This window comes from Rhizophagus irregularis, chromosome 15, assembly GCF_026210795.1.
Source record: "Rhizophagus irregularis chromosome 15, complete sequence".
Taxonomy (NCBI): Eukaryota; Fungi; Glomeromycota; class Glomeromycetes; order Glomerales; family Glomeraceae; genus Rhizophagus; species Rhizophagus irregularis.
The window spans coordinates 1931735-1949274 of record NC_089443.1 but is presented as its reverse complement, the minus strand read 5'-3'; the positions used below and the strand labels follow the sequence as shown (position 1 = coordinate 1949274).

The following is a 17540-nucleotide window of genomic DNA, read 5'->3' as shown; positions in this document are numbered from 1 at the left end:
TTATTTTTGATCTACATAGAGAATTATACGAAAAAATTTGGAAAGTACGAGCCACAAAATGGAAACAATACAAGAAAGATCATGACATCAATAAAAAATCGTTCGTTAACTATCGTCGTAACCGCCAACAAAATTCTCATCATAATTCTACACAACGTAATAACTGACATTCAAACATAACTAATGGATATTATTGTCCACTTAACGACTCCAGAAGACTACTGGATTCTGACCAACTTTGGATATACCTTACATCATCCAACTTTTTACATAACCTTCCATGGTTATCATCTCTTAATGAGGACCTATCGAAGTTTCACACAATTATCTTTAAAGATTTATTTTTATTTCACATATAAGCCCAACGGGCATTTATCTTTCTACTCTTCTACCTACTGTACATTTTACTACTAATTTTTCGTCTAGGGTTTATTTTTAGATAGTTCTTTTTTGTTTTTTCTTCTTTTTTTTTCGAACCCTTTATCAGTAGCGTAGTTTTACTGTTAGAGTAGTGCAGCCCGGAGGGTGAGGTCTTTTAGGCGTTGACTATGTCTCGTCTACGGGATGTATGTCCACAGCACTCATAATTGTATAGTTCACCGCTAGTTATAGTTTGTTTGGCTTCTTTTATGTATTTGTCATTGGTTACTCCTCTCTGAAATAAAATAAATAAATAAATAAAATAAATCGTTGTTGAGGAATTTTTGAATTCCATGGTGAGCATTATTTTTCTCCCTTGGGAGGTTACACTGGAAAGAGGAAATGGAGAAAATACGTGAAAGCCGGCTAAAATTGACGAATATGGTATCCATCGATTCCCAGATACTTATGAAAAATGGAAACAAGGAAGGGTGTAACGCATGTGACAAAAAACAGTCACGTGATTTTTTTCGTGACATTTTACGCTGGGTAAATCGCAAAATCCTGCTGCGCCCTCGGGAATTAGATTTTCCCTAAAAAATGTCAAAGAATGACGCGACTTTAATACTGGGAAAATTGGTTAGATAGAAAGATTTGGGTACAAAAAAATTTTTTTTGGGCTCATTTTTTTGACTGCCACTAATAATTTAAAAATTTGGTGACTAAAATACTGTCAAATATCTATTTAATTTGATATTACAGGCAAATTTTGGGGTATTTCATAAATCCGCCGTGATGAAATTTTTCGGGTAATTCGGATAAATAATTAAAGCGGAAAAAAAGAAAATATATGCCAGTTGCAATAATAAAATTTTCTAAAAAGATCCCAATTAACGCTTCTCCATTCCAATTTGAATATAGGTCAACAGAAATTTCTCCAGTATATAGATTATCATAAAAATTCCTTATAAAGTCATTTAAGGGTGGTCTAAATAATTCCAGGGTAAATTGCAATTTTTGTAAAAGGAATGAACGATCCCGCTGATAATCTTTTATTTGAAGTCGATATTTTCGTCAATTTTATAGGTTGAAAGTTTTTGAGCAAGTACATTAAAAGTATAGTTACTGTTATACGCCCAATCACGATTAATGATATAATAAATAATTGCCATATACATTATTATGTTAAACATATATGGACTTAATAGTATAATTCCATTTTCAATATCTTTAGTGATTTTTGAATTGCTCAACTTAATGGTTGTCGTTATATATTGTCAATGTTGAAACAAATTTATTAAAATAATCGGGATACATGAGTGAAGTTTTAAAAAGACGCTGATATAATATTTAGAATTTCGGGTTTAAATTTTTCATTATGATATTCTATAGAATCGATTTTACGAGATAATCTCAATTACCACGGGAAAAATGATGCGTAAGACGTCAACGATGTAAACGTAAATGTCTTTATCATTATCATCATTAATAATCTTAAATAAATCATCACAAATTGATTCTATTTCTTCATCAAAATATTTAATTGTTTATTAGGGTAAAAATAATGACAGGTAATGGTTTATTACTGAGTTCACGAAATATTATAAACTTTTTTTTGTATCTCCTCTTCAATTTTTTCAGTTTTCGATTGAAGAATCAATGTCTTGTTATCGTTATCGATTTATCAATATCTGATTCGAATAAGATTGAACTATTTTTAAATGATATCATTATTTCCCCATTAATATCAATAACATTATTCATTTTGACAAAAATAAATTTATCGAAAAGTCTATATAGAAATGAAGAATACTTTTGAAGAAAATTTTAACAAGTAGCTTTCATGGTAGTTATTTATTTAACTGCATGAATAGGAACATAATATGTTCTTACTTTTTCATATGAAAAAATTTTTTATGCATAATAAATCCAAAATTGGACACATTGAATCGTTTCTTAGAATAAATCGCTTGTAACATAGCTACTAGATTAATTGATATAATAAATGAATTAACAACGTAATTGACGTATGAATACGTAAAAAAAATCTTTCAGTAATATTCTAGAAATTCTCAATTAAAAACAAAATGAACTGATAGAAATGCTTTTATTCGTTAATTATTCCATTTTTGGGAATTAGTGATACATTAACGATATAATAATAAAAACAATAATTATGTCAATAAAACCTTAAAATACCGTTCAAATTGTGAATCCGTGCCACGAACCATTTTTATATTAATAATAATAAAACGATTATGGCATTCCATTTTAAAAATATTTAAACCCGAATCATAAAAGCTGTACAATATTTGTCCATAACATATAAAGTTCTTGACTGTATATACTATTATCGTTACTAGAGGTGCAAACTTTAACACACGTCTTAACTCGTATGACTTATCTAATTACGTTAATTACGTCATAATACGTCTAACCTCTAATAGTTACATTTATTTTCATTAACAATAGACAAATAATACGTTCATGCGCATACGTTATATAATGAATGCATACTATAATAATTATTACAAAATTATAATACAGTATATTATCTGTTATCATATCTACTATCTCTATAATATAAACGTTATTATCCTTCCAGACTTGATTATTTTATTTATTTAATAAGATATTACCTATCCATCTATTACTCATCATTATCTGTTTTTTTTTGGTAGGTTTCTCCCTTTTATCAAATTTATACATTCTTTAATTGTTATTACTTGATCTCCACGAATGTTAATCATATCGTTGTATATTTTTTAAAAGAAGTAAAGTAGTACCAAAATTTCAAAAAATGAAATTCTTAATTTAGAACAAAAAAATGATCGTCTTCCACATGAATTATCGGGGCTGAAATTACCTATTTTGGGCAAACAAACCAACAAATGAACGGCGCTTAATTCCGAAGATTTCTATTAAAGATTTCTTATCCCTTTATCCAGAAAAACTACAATGAAAAAAGAAATTATAAACGTTTTTTTTTTTTCTTTGAAGAAAAAAAGTATTTTTAGCAAAGAAATTAATTTTTATATATATATATACACACAGATATTACGCTTTAACATTTCAATTCGAACATAAATTCTGTAAATTGTAAATTATATATTATATATATACACTTTTTTTTTTCTGAAAAATAATAATATAACTTTATACATACACACTTTTTTTTTCTGAAAAATAATATATATTTAAATTTATTTGCTTAAAGACAACTTTTTTTTAAGAAAAAATGTCGTTTGGAAATTGTCAAGGATGTCAACAACCAAAATCTTCTTATGATTGGTGTAAATCATGTAATCATAAACATTTTAAAAATAATTTTAATAATTGGACTAGTGAAAATAAGATTATTGATGAATTAATTAAAAAAATACAATTAAATTCTTCATCATATCAAGAAATAATTGAATGGATACCAGAAAATAGATTAATAATACAAAATTGTATAGGTAAAGGTAGATTTGGTACAGTTTATAAAGCTACATGGAAAGATGGTTATATAGGTTATTGGAATTATGATGAAAATTGTTGGAAAAGATATGAAAAAAATTGTACTGTTTCTGTTAAAATTTTAAATAATTCGGAAAATATTCAATCGGATTTATTACATCAGGTAAATAAATAATAATACACGACCCATACCAAATATATATATAAATATAATTTAATATTTTTATTTTTACTTATAGATATTTTCGGCTCAAAATTATAATATATCTGGATTAATTCGATATTATGGGATTACACAAGATTCAACAACAAAAAATTATGCTATAATAAGTCAATACTTGGAAACTAATGTTCAAAATTATTTAAATCAAAGTAATTTATCATCAAATTTACTTTGGTTAGAAAAATTAGAAATATTAATGGACGTTTCATCAACTTTATTACAACTTCATAATTCAGATTTATTACATGAAAATTTACATACTAATAATATTTTATGTAATATGGATAATAAAATCATTTTAAGTGATTTAGGTTTAACTCATCCATCAAATAAGTTAAATCCAAAATATGAAATTAAAATTCCTGGTTTTACTAATAGTTATGGTTTATTAAATTTTATTCCACCTGAAATAATTAATGGAAAAAATTATACTAAAGAATCTGATATTTATTGTTTTGGTATAATAATATGGGAAATTATTACTCAAGGAACATTTTTTAATCAAAACAAAGAAATTAATCTTCCAATAATAATTAAGAAACCTCAATTATTTAAAAATCTTCCTAATTTTCCTAAATTACCTTATAATTTAGAATTATTAATAAGTAAATGTTGGGATCATAATCCAAAAAAACGTCCTACAATTAAAATTATTCATAAACAATTAAGAGAATGGTGGATTGGTTCTTGGAATAAAAATATGAATGATATCATTACCCCTTTTTTAAATTTAGATAAAACTATTAATAATAACATAAAAGAATTTGATCCTATTTATATACACAATACTTTAGATATTTCTGATGATGAAGAAGTGGATCAATCAATTCCAAAACATTTTAAATCAATTTTATATAACAAACAAAATCAAGAAATTATTATTCCTACTTATTTTAACAATGAAACAACAAATACTGAAGAAACATATCAATTGCCACTTATAAATGCAATTACAAATACAAATATAGATACAAATATGAATGTAGATATAATTTTAGATACAAATAGAGATGCAAATATAGATGCAATGATAGATGCAATGAAAAATGTAAATATAGATACAAAAATAGATACAAATGCAGATTCAAACATAAATACGGATTCAGATATTAACGTGTATACGAATACACTAACAAATAATACACTTATAACAAATAGTGATGTGTTAGATATTGATCACCTTGAATTACAATCACCTAAGGATATTTTATTAAAATTGAGTAAAGAAATAGAATTTACGAAATTATTTGAACCTTTATCAGATCAATTCACATCATATAACAAAAAAGATGAATTATATATAATTCCTGGTACATTTCCTAATACTGAACCCTATTATTCCAAAGGTAATTATTTAAAATTTATATAATGATTTTAATTAAAAATAAGGTTCATAACATTTATTAATTTCTAATATTATATAGAAAATATATTTACACAATCTGATATTATCTTTTATAATGCTTATCTTAAAGGTATTTAAATTTTTTATAATTACTTTTTATTATATTATCATTCATTTTTTAACTCATGATTTTTTAAATAAATTTATAGAACTTGTGAAAGAAATGCACCATTATTGGATCATGAACAACTTGTCATCGATATTATTAAAAAATTGGACAATGGTTATGAGAATCTTTTTCTTTTATATTTTGTCATTTATTTATTTTATTATTTGTTTATTCGTATTAAATAGAACCACCTATGTTGTGGTCGGATATAATATGTTTGATGAAGAACTTATGAAGAATAAAATAGGAATTTAATTAATAAAAAAAAAATCATTTTTCATTTTGATTATTAAAAATAAAAATAATTAAAAACGTCAAAAGGCGTTTTTTACTGCGGCTTAAATATTTTATCATTATATACAAAACTGACGATATTCGAAATTTCTTTTTATATTGAAAAATAGATTACTTGATGATTAGATTAAAATGAAACGAATTTTATTTAATATTTATTAATTTTTTTATCGATTAGCTCGTAAAGTCATTGTTACACAAAGGAAAATTTAAAGTCACCTGATCAGGATATCCGTTTAATTTTGTTTAATTTTATTAATTTATTTCTTTTTTTTCGAATTCAGTGTGAAAAAAGGTCATGGGGCTATGATAATACGCTAACTTTTTCGTCTATAGAGTTTTACACGTCGCGCAATGCCATGTAACATTTTTTTTTAAGGGAGTTATAGTTCATTACCGTGAAAGCGTAAATATATTAAAGGTTTATCTCCCAAATTATTTGAAAAAGACCATTTACATATTTACGAAAGCAAAGAAACATTTTATATTAAAAATCAAAGAAAATTGTTGAAATAGAATGTCCAATAACAAACTACGTTCAAGGGATTGAAATCAAGAATCTATTACATTAATGAAAAACTAAAATAAAAAATCGATCTAATACAATGGCCTCGACTTCTGATATTTTATTGGCCGCACTTTTCGTTTCCATAATTGCATTACGTGAGATGCTAACCTTAGACACATAAATATTGAGGGTGGTTTTTTCAGAAGCGTATTCATTTATACAGTCATCATATTCATCTATTTTCGCAATATCTAATGGGTTGGGTCCACAAGATAATAACCTCGAAAAGAGTATAATAATACTAAATAATAAAATTTAAAGAATGAGTACAGAAGCTGAATGGAGGAATTATGACTTATCTGCGTCTTGTTCCATTCTAGTCAGATCAAACCATTCACCTGCGTATCCTAGGACAATATACAGATGAATATCACAGCCATTTTTAATCAAAAAGCGAAAAGGAAAAGAAATGCGTTCCTAACACGAATATATAATGTTCTATCAAACGAGATTATTCTTAGTGCTAGCACATTGGTTGGATTCTTTTGGCACTAATAATACTCTTAAGAATAACTTTAATGGATAAAATTACCAATTAGCCCGATAAAAAAGCAAAAAAGAAGTAGTTAATTTCGCAGATAGTAGCAGTAGTAGCAAGTAGAATTGTTGGTGGTGGTAGTAGTAGTAGAACGAATTAGTATGAATGTATGATGCTGGGACCCGCATTTAATGTTAATGACTTGGGATCCGTGTACTCCCTCACCATATATTTCGCTCGCTACTCAAGTTTCTATAATAAATTATGTAGTTCATTCATCTCATAAAAATAAATTATTTGTTAAGCTGCTCATATTGGGTGTATTTTGTAGAGTGTATATTACATGGATGTATACCATACATGGGAGGTATAAGAATTTATGTTGCGTAATATATTTTACATTACAGTCCCTAGTATATTCCGGTAACTGCGACTTGTCTCTCAATGAATTTAGTATTTCGTTTTTCGAACTCATCTAAAAACTCCAAGCTATAATTAATCTTGCATTCTAAGTAATTTACAGTCGTGTGGCCAGTCGTAGAATTAGTGGACGCAGTTTGTAGCTAGACACACCACGAGGCTTATCTATAGCTGCCTTAGAACCAGTTGTATAACCAGTCGTAGAACTAAACCAATACGAATCTTAATGCGAAATTACGTAGGAAAAAAGCAAGAAAAATATTGGACATTTTATAACTGTAACAAATTTTATCACTCTCGCGTCATGTATGCACATAGGTATTATTCTATTACTGCGTGTACTTCGCAGTATGTTCAGATGAGAAAAGATACCAATAATCTCTTATGAATACCAGCTTATATTCATTAGGGCGCACTATTTTGAAAATATTTTTAGGAGATTTCTAACGATTTATTTATGATTTTTTAAAAATTTTAACGATTTATTATTATTATTATTATTATTACTATAGCTAAAAAAAGGACTTATTTTATGCTACGTTTTTTATACATTTTTTTTTAACTGATTATAAAATTAATCAAATAAGGTGACCGCTTCAGAGTTCGGACGCTCGTTATCTTCGAGCATCGTATACTAAAAGGAGCCGTGTATTACAGTTTGAAAAAAGAAATATTGAAATTTCGGACAAGTGGTATTTGTTGGAGGTTAAATGTTCATTTTTCATTTTAGGATTTCCAAGAACATTATTCACATCAAAAATTTGGTAAGCTTTACTGGTTAAAGAAATGAAAAATGAAATGAAATGGAAACAATCTCAGAAATGAAATGAATTTTAATGTCGTAATCCTCTTTTTGGTATAACTGTTCTTGTAACTTCATAAACATTAATCAAATTTTACTTTAGAACTCGACGATGAATTAAAATGGATAATACTATAAGTCTATAATGTATTCTTAAGCATTAAGTGTTGAATTCATATCATCATGGGGGTGTTAAAATTAGAAGAAATATCCAACAAATGGGATATAAATACGAACAATTCATTATAATCCGATATCAATTTTATTTGTTCAGATAAATTTATTTTTTTAAAACTTTTATACGCATATATGTTTGCAGGATCGTATATGTCATTATTTGGAATCAAAGTAACCATATTAGATTATTAATGCAATCAAGAATAATTCTCATTTCATAGGTACAGTATTGTGTTAATACTATCCTTTCGAGTGCGGCAGTGTGTTTTGGCTTAAAATATTAAGTTGGCACTGACGTACATGATGATAAAAGCAAGGTTGGGGTACTCGGGTTTGTCTGTCGCTCATCGTAGTAGATAGAGGTTCTATATTCTTTTTTTTGTTTTGTATCATTTTCGTGTTAATGTGTTAATGTTATTGTATCATTATACTTTTATTGTTAAAATTGATACGCAATTTTAGTATAAACATCATTTTCATTCCACGTTATAAGTTAAAAAGTAACAATAATATAGGGATAATTTAAAATATTAATAATTGTAATTTCCTTGATATAAAGAAATTAATTATTAAAATATTAAATATTTCTAAATAAATTAATCTTTTAACATAGAAGCCAAAAATATTGATTTCATAATTTTTGGTAAATCTTTATTATCCATACAAATATGTGCCTTATTTCCAAGATACTTTTTTAGCCTAAAAAATTTTTTAAATTAGAAATAAGTTTTTTCTTCTGTAAAATAAAGTAATTACTTTAAATGAAATATATTGAACTTACTTTTCTGCTTGATCTGCCAAAGAACCAATAAATATTATACTTGAAGTTACTCTTTCATCTGCATTCAATGCTATAAATAAGAAATAAACAGAGAGTCAGATAATATGTCAAATACTTTGTAAAATGTGCTCTGATCGATTACCTTTCGCTATATCTTCAGGATTAATTCTATACTGTTGAATATTCGCATCAGAAAGTACAACTACAAAATAATCATCTGCTTCCTCTTTCACAATGTCTTTAATGGCATAAGCGGTAGCACTAACCGTATTATCTATTAATAGAATTTATATATTAAAAAATAGTCTCCTTACAACCTAAAAAAACACATTAAAAAAAATGTCGATTACCTCCACTTAGACAAAATTGTGAATGATTAAACATTTGATTTATAATTTTCAATGATTCTTTTTCTGTACGAGGATATTTTCCTTCCTTAACTAACTCTATATTAGGTCCATCTCCACTATGTCCAATAATTCTATATTGAAATTTATGCTCAAATGATTTAAATGATTCCATAATCACTAATGTTAAAGTAATATGTTTATTAGTCTTTTTAACCATCAGTTTGTTTTTTTATTATTAAAATATACTCACTAAGTGCAACTTCCATAGATCGTTCCAATCGTCGATCATGTGAATTAAATCGATACATACTATCAAGCGAATCAAAAAAAATTTAATCTTTTATATTGTAGTAAAATTATTAATTTTACGTTTACTTACCTTGCGCTCAAATCAAATAAGAAATACATTTTTTTAGGATGTTGTTGAAAGAATCCAATTTCGGGATCATTTTCACCACGCCTCTTGTAAATATTTCTATCGCCAGTTAACCCTTCAATTCTGAAAAAAAATTTATATCAGAATTCACAAAAAAAAAGAAAGAAATCCTTAACTATATATACTTACAATTTTGTATCATCAACATCACCAGAACTTTGATTCTTCAACCAAACGCGTTCTTTATTTTTTGATTCAATACTTTCTAAAATTACACGCAATTCACGAATTTCACGTTGAACATTTGTTAAATATGATCTAAATTTTTCAGAATCTGCTTGTGTCATATTAATTTGTTCTCGGCGTTTTTGCATAGATATTTCATGTAATTCTCTTTTGTTAATAGAATTTCACGAATTAAGAATTAATTCCTTTATAATAAGATAAAAAAACCACATAATTTTAAAAGGAAACATACCTTTGAGCATCAGTAAGTTCAAGAGGTGGTTTGGCTTCAGTTCTCTAATCCAATTACAAAATTGACCTTTTTAAGTTTGAATTAAAATCAATTTCATATAAAATTTTTTTACTTACAATTTCCATGTTACTAACATCAATAAAAGTAGGTTCTCGACCCTCCAAATTCAATTGGTCTCCTCCTCCATCACCTGCACCACCACCCGTACCACCACCGCCAGAGCCTCCATTTCCGTTTCCATTTCCCTCACCACTTCCATTACCAGAACTTCTATCCTGCAAACCATCATTCTCTATATGTTCCGAGATTACATTTCCCTAATCATAAAATAAACAATTTGAATTACAATTTTAAAATATAACACATACTTAAGAAAAATAATACCTCAGAATCTTCATATATGATAGATAAAGTACGTTGATCAATAGACCCAACAAGTTTTCTCCAAGTTTTTGCAGCATTTATTAATTGACCAGCATCAACTTGCCATATTCTTACAACACCTAATTCATTGTGATAACTTATTTTGTACATCTAACTCAAAATAATAAAAGATATTTATTAAAAAAAATGTATAATCACAAACCACTAATATCCATAGTTAATAAATCACCATTAGGTAATTCCAACATAGCTGCAGCCATTCTCTCGAAGAATATATAGGGACTTCCAATAGCGTTTAATGCTGGATCTCTAATAATAAAAAATATTTAAATTATTAAAAAAAAAATTTAAATTTTTTAATAACGCTTACACACTTTTTAATTAGTCCAACATCAGGAATGGCTAATGGCATTGTAACTCTCCATAATGTGTTCTGTACAGGGTTAAATAGCTCTAAATAACCTTCACTTCTCCCATCCTACATTAAAAGTTATAAGACAAATTTAAACGAATTTAAACAAATTAACAAATTCAATAGTAAACAAGGTTACTCAAATGATAACTTACTTTTAATGGAATAATAGTAGCCAATTGTCCAGATTTTTCCAAAAATACCGAAGAATTTGTTAAATTCTTGTAATAATTTCTTCCGTCATCTCCGCTTTCTCTCATATATGAGATAATTTCAGCTTTAGCTTCATTTGATGGATTATTCAATAACTTTTCAGGTATATTTGTTATAATAGATAAGGCATTAGAATCATTTTCGTTATGTAAGAACCTAGCAGATGATCTACAATTTAAAGTTTATTAATATATTATTAATAAGAGGGTTGAATTTCTGCAGAGAAAATAATTTTGAAATTTTTGATATGGATTTAAATGTTGACAAGTTTAAATCAAATATTACTTACACATTAGGATAAGGCACACCATTTTGTGATAAATAAGTTATTATTTCCGGTTTGGATTTAATTAATCCTTTAACGTTAATATTTTTTATCAAGTTAGGAACTCTAATATTATTACTACAATGAGTTAATTATATTGCTACGTATCGTAATAAATATTATAATTTTATTAAATTAATACATACGTAGATTGTCCATCATTATATATAAGATGATAGTTTCCGTTTGAACAATCTCTCATTATCCATACATCTGGTCTAATTAAATATAGATGTGAAACTACAAATAAGATATTATAGATGATTTAAGTGTATTCTTCATAATAAAAATCAAGGAAAAAAAATTATGTAACTTACTTTTAATTGGAACTTCAATAGTATGCTGTGTATTAGAATTGAAATCCAACATAAGAACAATTGATCTTTCAACTTGGTAAAAAACTATTAAATATAATATTTATAAAACGTCAATTATTGTAAAAACAAATATAATCACTTTTAACTTCATACCTAAAATTCCATTTGACTCATAATCTCTTAGCATAATTGATTTAACAGGGTTTAATCCCGTCAACTATTAAAAAGATATGTTAAAAAATCATTCAAAAATACAATATTTATACAACTCGTTAGAAATGTACCATGATTTTATTGATAAGTAACGTTATTACAACTGCTGAATTTCTTGCAAAATCAATAGAAAGTAATGAATTTTCGGTTGGATTATGTAATATTAAATACCATGTTTCTTGCGTTTGCACTATTGCTATTCTTAATCTTGGCGAAGCTATTAAAAAATAAACATTTTAGAAAGAATTCCTAATTCGTAAAAATGTGGTATTCTGTATATTACCTTTTTGTAATGGGAAGAACTCATACATATCGATACTCCTGACTTTTTGGTGATTTTGGTCAATTGCATGTAAAGTTACAGGATTCGTCGTAACTACAAACAATGATCCATCTGGAAGTGCTGCTATATCAAGTGCCTCACCACGAGTTGGAATCTTAAAGCTGTAAATTTGCTCGGTAAAAGTCACAATTCGACCTGAAATAATATCGGTTAAATAAATTCTCTTTATGCATAAAAATTTAACTATCTTACCTTCAGTCCGATCAAGCTCTTTTGGTTCACTAACTTGAATTTCCCATCCCTAAATAAATAATTTATATTATTTCTCTCAACAACTCCTCGCAAAACATAATTTATACATACACTAAATATTATAGGTTCTTGTTTAACTTCACAAATTTTACTTTCTGAATTTGACTGTGTCCAAATTTCAGTAATAATTGGTTCACTTAATGGAATTCTTTTCCCCAATTTAATTGAAAAATCGGATTCTAATCCAACTGGTATTCCATGTTTCTGAAAAGCTTCAATTAAAAGATCCTTCGAATCTTTGTCATATTGATCAAAATCAAAAACGTTTTGTAATATACGTGAAATTCCTTCTTCAGGATATTGCTATAATATAATTTTAAATAATTTTATTATTGAGCCAGTTTAGATTAGTTTCAAGTAAATATGTACTTACCTGCATATGTTTAACAATATTAACCAGTTCCCTCGTAGAGTATGGATAAGAAATTAATCCTTCATCTACTAACTTTCGTAAGTCCCCGAATGCAGCTGTTAACTTAAGAAGCAGATCTTCAGAAATATCTGGTGCATATTTTCTCAATAAAAATATTTCAGATTCTGAATCAGGATTGTCCACAGCATGACTATGTAAAAATAAAAATACATTAATATAAAATTAAAATAAACTAAAAATAACAGCATCCCAAATAAAATTATTTACCAACTGAAAACATCCCCGATTTCTCTATAGAAATCATTACCTAAAAATAAAAATAAAATAAAACAAAAATGAATTTCTGCAATTATTTACAAGCAGACATTTCTTAATAACTTACCAAGAAAAGGAAATCCTATAAATGTACAATAAGGAAAGGTTTAACAAATATTAATTAAATACTATGATTAAATATGTTTATAGATATAATCTCACCTGGTCTATTTGCCAACACTATCATCCTGAAATTCCTATGTATGACAATACATTCTTCCTTAGTATTTTTGGATGATACTGAAGATACTATTCTTCTCCCATCACCTAAAACCATTTGTCCATCTTCTAGAAGATTTCTCAGCACAGCAGTCACGTAAGTTGGTGCTTTATCTGCTTCATCTACTACTAATATATAGCCTATATAATATTTATAATTTATATTAAATATATTAAATATAAATTAACAAATCTTTGAATTCATCCTCAAAATTACTTGCCATTTTTAACGGCCTTAACTAAATTAAATATGCATTAGTTAATTAAAATCTTTAATAAAATATGCAAAATTTCGATGATCTTTATAAATTTATACCTAAAGGAGAATCTTCAAATTGCAATACACCATCCACTATAGAAGGTGTGGATGTTAAACTCTGCACTGTTGTATCACTATTATTGATTGCAAAGTAAAGTATAGAAAGTTACTAATTTATAAACGTTGTGATGTATAATATTAAACATACCGGTGTAACTGTATATATTCTCTAGGCAATCTCAACAATTGTAAAAAGTAATCTGCTAACTTATTTTTTCCTACCCCTTGATTACCAATTAACAACAAATGTTCACCTAAATAGATAAATTATAATTTAGTTTGTATACAACTATTCTGCTGTATTATATTTATAATAAGTACCTAATTGATAATCTTGTAACATTTGCATGAGAATTTCTGTCTGTTTAGGATTTTCATGGAAAACAATATTAGGAATTAAGAGTGGGTTAGAATCCTTTGTTATGGGTTCTTCAACATTTCCTATTTTCAATATTTGAGGATTTGACTTCGAAGGAAGTACTTCGATATTTAACTAGAGATTTTTTACTAATTTTTAATAAATATGTTTTTATAAAAAAAAAGATAAAAAAAAAAGATAATTATATAACCTGTTCGACATTAACCATTTTCTTTGGAGGTAAAATTCCATTATCTGCCATCAACTCTTCTAATGCTGTTTTAGCCAAAGATGGCAAGAACCTCGAAAGTGAAACTCTGTGAATCGCTTCATACAAACTATCATTTGGAAACAATGCAAGTCTACGGCAAATTCTAATAAGTTGTCTATTAAATAAAAAAAATTAGTTACCATGTAAATAAATTTTAATTATGATGCTTCTTCTTGAATTACCGTGTGGAAAGTGAATTAGAAAGGGTCTTTACAGTTTCATCGGAACCTCTACGAAGGCGATTTGCAAATCTCAACAATAACGAAAGATTATTAGCATCTATTCCAGGAGACAAAGTTTCAAGAACTTGCATCTCCTCTTGATAATCCAATGGACGGACAACAATAAATTGAAACATTGAGACAATTTCTGGTGACAACCAAGAACCAGGTCTCCCTTCATCACTTCCACCACTAAAAGGACGTCCTAAAGCTACAATTCTGAATGCTGGGTGAATAAAAAAAATTCTCTTTTCGTCCAATTGTTTTTTTGTAAGCCCGTAATCTTGTCCTAATTTTTGATATCTAGCAGGGTGAATTAATTGTGATCCATCAGGAAGTGATATTTCACGTTCTTTGATCAAACGTTGCAATGTTACTATTGTTCCAAATGAAAGTGTATCAATACCGTCCATAATAGCAAGACTACCAGACAATGCTGCTTTCACTAAGGACGAATTTTCCCAAACTGTATCACCGGCAAAAGTTGTGCTGCGACGTTGTAAGAGATCACGAGCAGACATATCCTTATATAACGGAATATACTCAATATTATAACTGGTTATCAGATGTAGAATAAAATTAGACAAATTAAAATACATTTATCAATACATACAATCACACATACCCAAGATTTATGGCAAAATGTCTTATCAATGCACTTTTACCAACACCTTTTCCACCAAGAACACAAAAATCACCCACAGTATGAGCAATCAACATAGAATTAAACATACTTCTATGATAGTTGGTTTCAACAAAAAAATCTGCAGTTGAAGGATCTTCACCACCACCAAAAACTTGAACTAAATGGTCTTTTTCACCTTCAATTTCAGGATGGAAATTTAAATCAATCTTATGAATAGGAGAACCGTCAAGTAAAGTATTCTCCTTACATTCTGACAATTTTATGTCAGTGACATTATATCCTGGCATACATTGAAATAAAATATCTTGTTCGGTTTCACTACTGAATTTTGTTGATTTTTTGACAATTTCAAAACCAAGCACTCCAAAACGATGATAAGTTGCTTCAATAACACTCCTTTGTTCAGCAGTACAAGTTGGTAACAATGGCCATGGATATAACGAATCCAACAAAAATCTTGGCTTAATATGTGGAAAATTTTGCAATACAAGAACACTTGTATCGACCGAAATAGAAAATTCAGGAATCTCAATTCCTCCTCCATCATCAAATGACATTGATCCAAGAACAGTTGCTACTGATACTAATCGTTCAACTAACTCCGAATTTGCATGAGGTGCCAATTTCTTTAAATGTCTAATTTGAGAATCAAATCCAGGTGGTTTTACATCTCTTGATTGAAATCTTGATCTAAGTGGAGGATCAAGCGGATGTCCAACATAAGGCGGGACTGGTAGGCCTAAAGCCATAACAATAAATCGATCTGATACTCTTACAAGTTTCCATTTGTCCATGACGTTCTTATCATTCGTTTTTGCTAAAGAATCATAACGTTTTGGATTCACTAAAAATCTCCCATCCTCTAATGACATTTCTCTGTTCTCCAATAAATTATTTAATATCGGCAAAACATTTCTTTCGGCTTTTTCAATACCATCTAAAATTAATATTCTACCATTAGTAGCAGCTCTAACACAAGCTTGATCTACGTAATATGCCGTGCCTCCAGATATCTCACGACGTTGTTTTAAGTCTGAATCAGTACAATCCTTTGATAAAGGGATATATTCAATTTCTCGATTTGTAAGTTGAGCATACTTTAAAACAAGTCCTCTACGCAAATTTCCGGGAGGTCTATATTAAGAATCGATTAATTAAAATTTATTGATATCAAAATGAAATATAAACGAATTATTTGTTTGCATTAAATCTTAAATACCCAATGAGAAATATATCTTGTCCCAATTTGTCTTTTTGCATTATCCTATTAATTATGTTAATATTAAGGTAAGTTTATGATATAGAAGTTAAACCAATAAAAATTATGAGTTTACCATCTTAAATGTCTAAGAACTTCCTGTATTTGGTAATCACGTGACGTTAATAAAATGATTGAATTAATATTCCGAATAAAAAATTATACAAAAATACAAACTTGCGATTCTTCAAAAAGTGGATCAATGTAATGAGGAACCAATTCAGGGCATTTTGGTTCGGTAACTCTTAAAGAAACATCACCAATTCGAATAATAGATGCTATTAAGATTTATAAATATAATTAATTTCGACTATTTTTACTATTCAAATTTTAAAAAAATTTTATTAACTGGCTTTTTCTTTATCATGTGAAGTGTGAAAACCATGTAAAGTCGTAGTTGAATCATAATCGTTGTCATATTGCTCTTTTGATTCTATTATCTTGGTATGATGTAAAATTCTCCTTCTTGAAGATTCATTAGGATAATTAATATTTTTTTGAGATTTTTTATTATTGTTAGGAGACATGACTGGGTAATGAAATCCGATCAGCACTGCTATATTTATACTATTTAATGTTTGTTGTACAACCATCGGAAAATAATTTTGATTACTAAGCTTTTTTTCTAGATTTGAGACTATCTCGAGAAATATAGTATCAAAACATCTTGAACATTTTCGTGTATTCGTGTAAAGGCCGTTTAAACTGATCATAATTTTATTCGCAATTCTAATTGTCACGTGATAGAACAATTACTAAAAACCATGATTTAAAAAACGGTCGAAATGGATAAAAATTTTGTTTATATCGCGATACAGGCA

General features: G+C 27.6%; 2 protein-coding genes across 2 annotated transcripts; one reads left to right on the top strand and one right to left on the bottom strand.

The window, feature by feature from the left end:
* Positions 1-3598: 3598 nt before the first annotated feature.
* OCT59_007152 (uncharacterized protein) lies at positions 3599-5811 on the top strand (the record flags this gene model as incomplete). The annotated part of the gene is made up of 5 exons (XM_025319061.2): positions 3599-3653; positions 3819-3982; positions 4059-5388; positions 5467-5517; positions 5597-5811. 5 exons carry the CDS (start codon positions 3599-3601, stop codon positions 5809-5811), a joined length of 1815 nt encoding a protein of 604 aa, XP_025174666.2.
* A 3080-nt stretch (positions 5812-8891) lies between these two features.
* Positions 8892-17312, bottom strand: OCT59_007151 (uncharacterized protein; the record flags this gene model as incomplete). Its single annotated transcript, XM_025319060.2, has 36 exons — positions 8892-8994; positions 9077-9146; positions 9219-9350; positions 9427-9603; positions 9677-9735; positions 9806-9925; positions 9992-10195; positions 10281-10324; positions 10397-10597; positions 10665-10783; positions 10867-10973; positions 11039-11142; positions 11232-11457; positions 11579-11692; positions 11761-11854; positions 11932-12015; positions 12085-12148; positions 12216-12361; positions 12428-12622; positions 12680-12728; positions 12791-13042; positions 13113-13302; positions 13380-13419; positions 13495-13509; positions 13590-13787; positions 13868-13885; positions 13963-14039; positions 14114-14219; positions 14287-14458; positions 14535-14709; positions 14777-15370; positions 15441-16595; positions 16681-16725; positions 16796-16818; positions 16897-16997; positions 17069-17312. 36 exons carry the CDS (start codon positions 17310-17312, stop codon positions 8892-8894), a joined length of 5817 nt encoding a protein of 1938 aa, XP_025174665.1.
* Between the last annotated feature and the right edge of the window lie 228 nt (positions 17313-17540).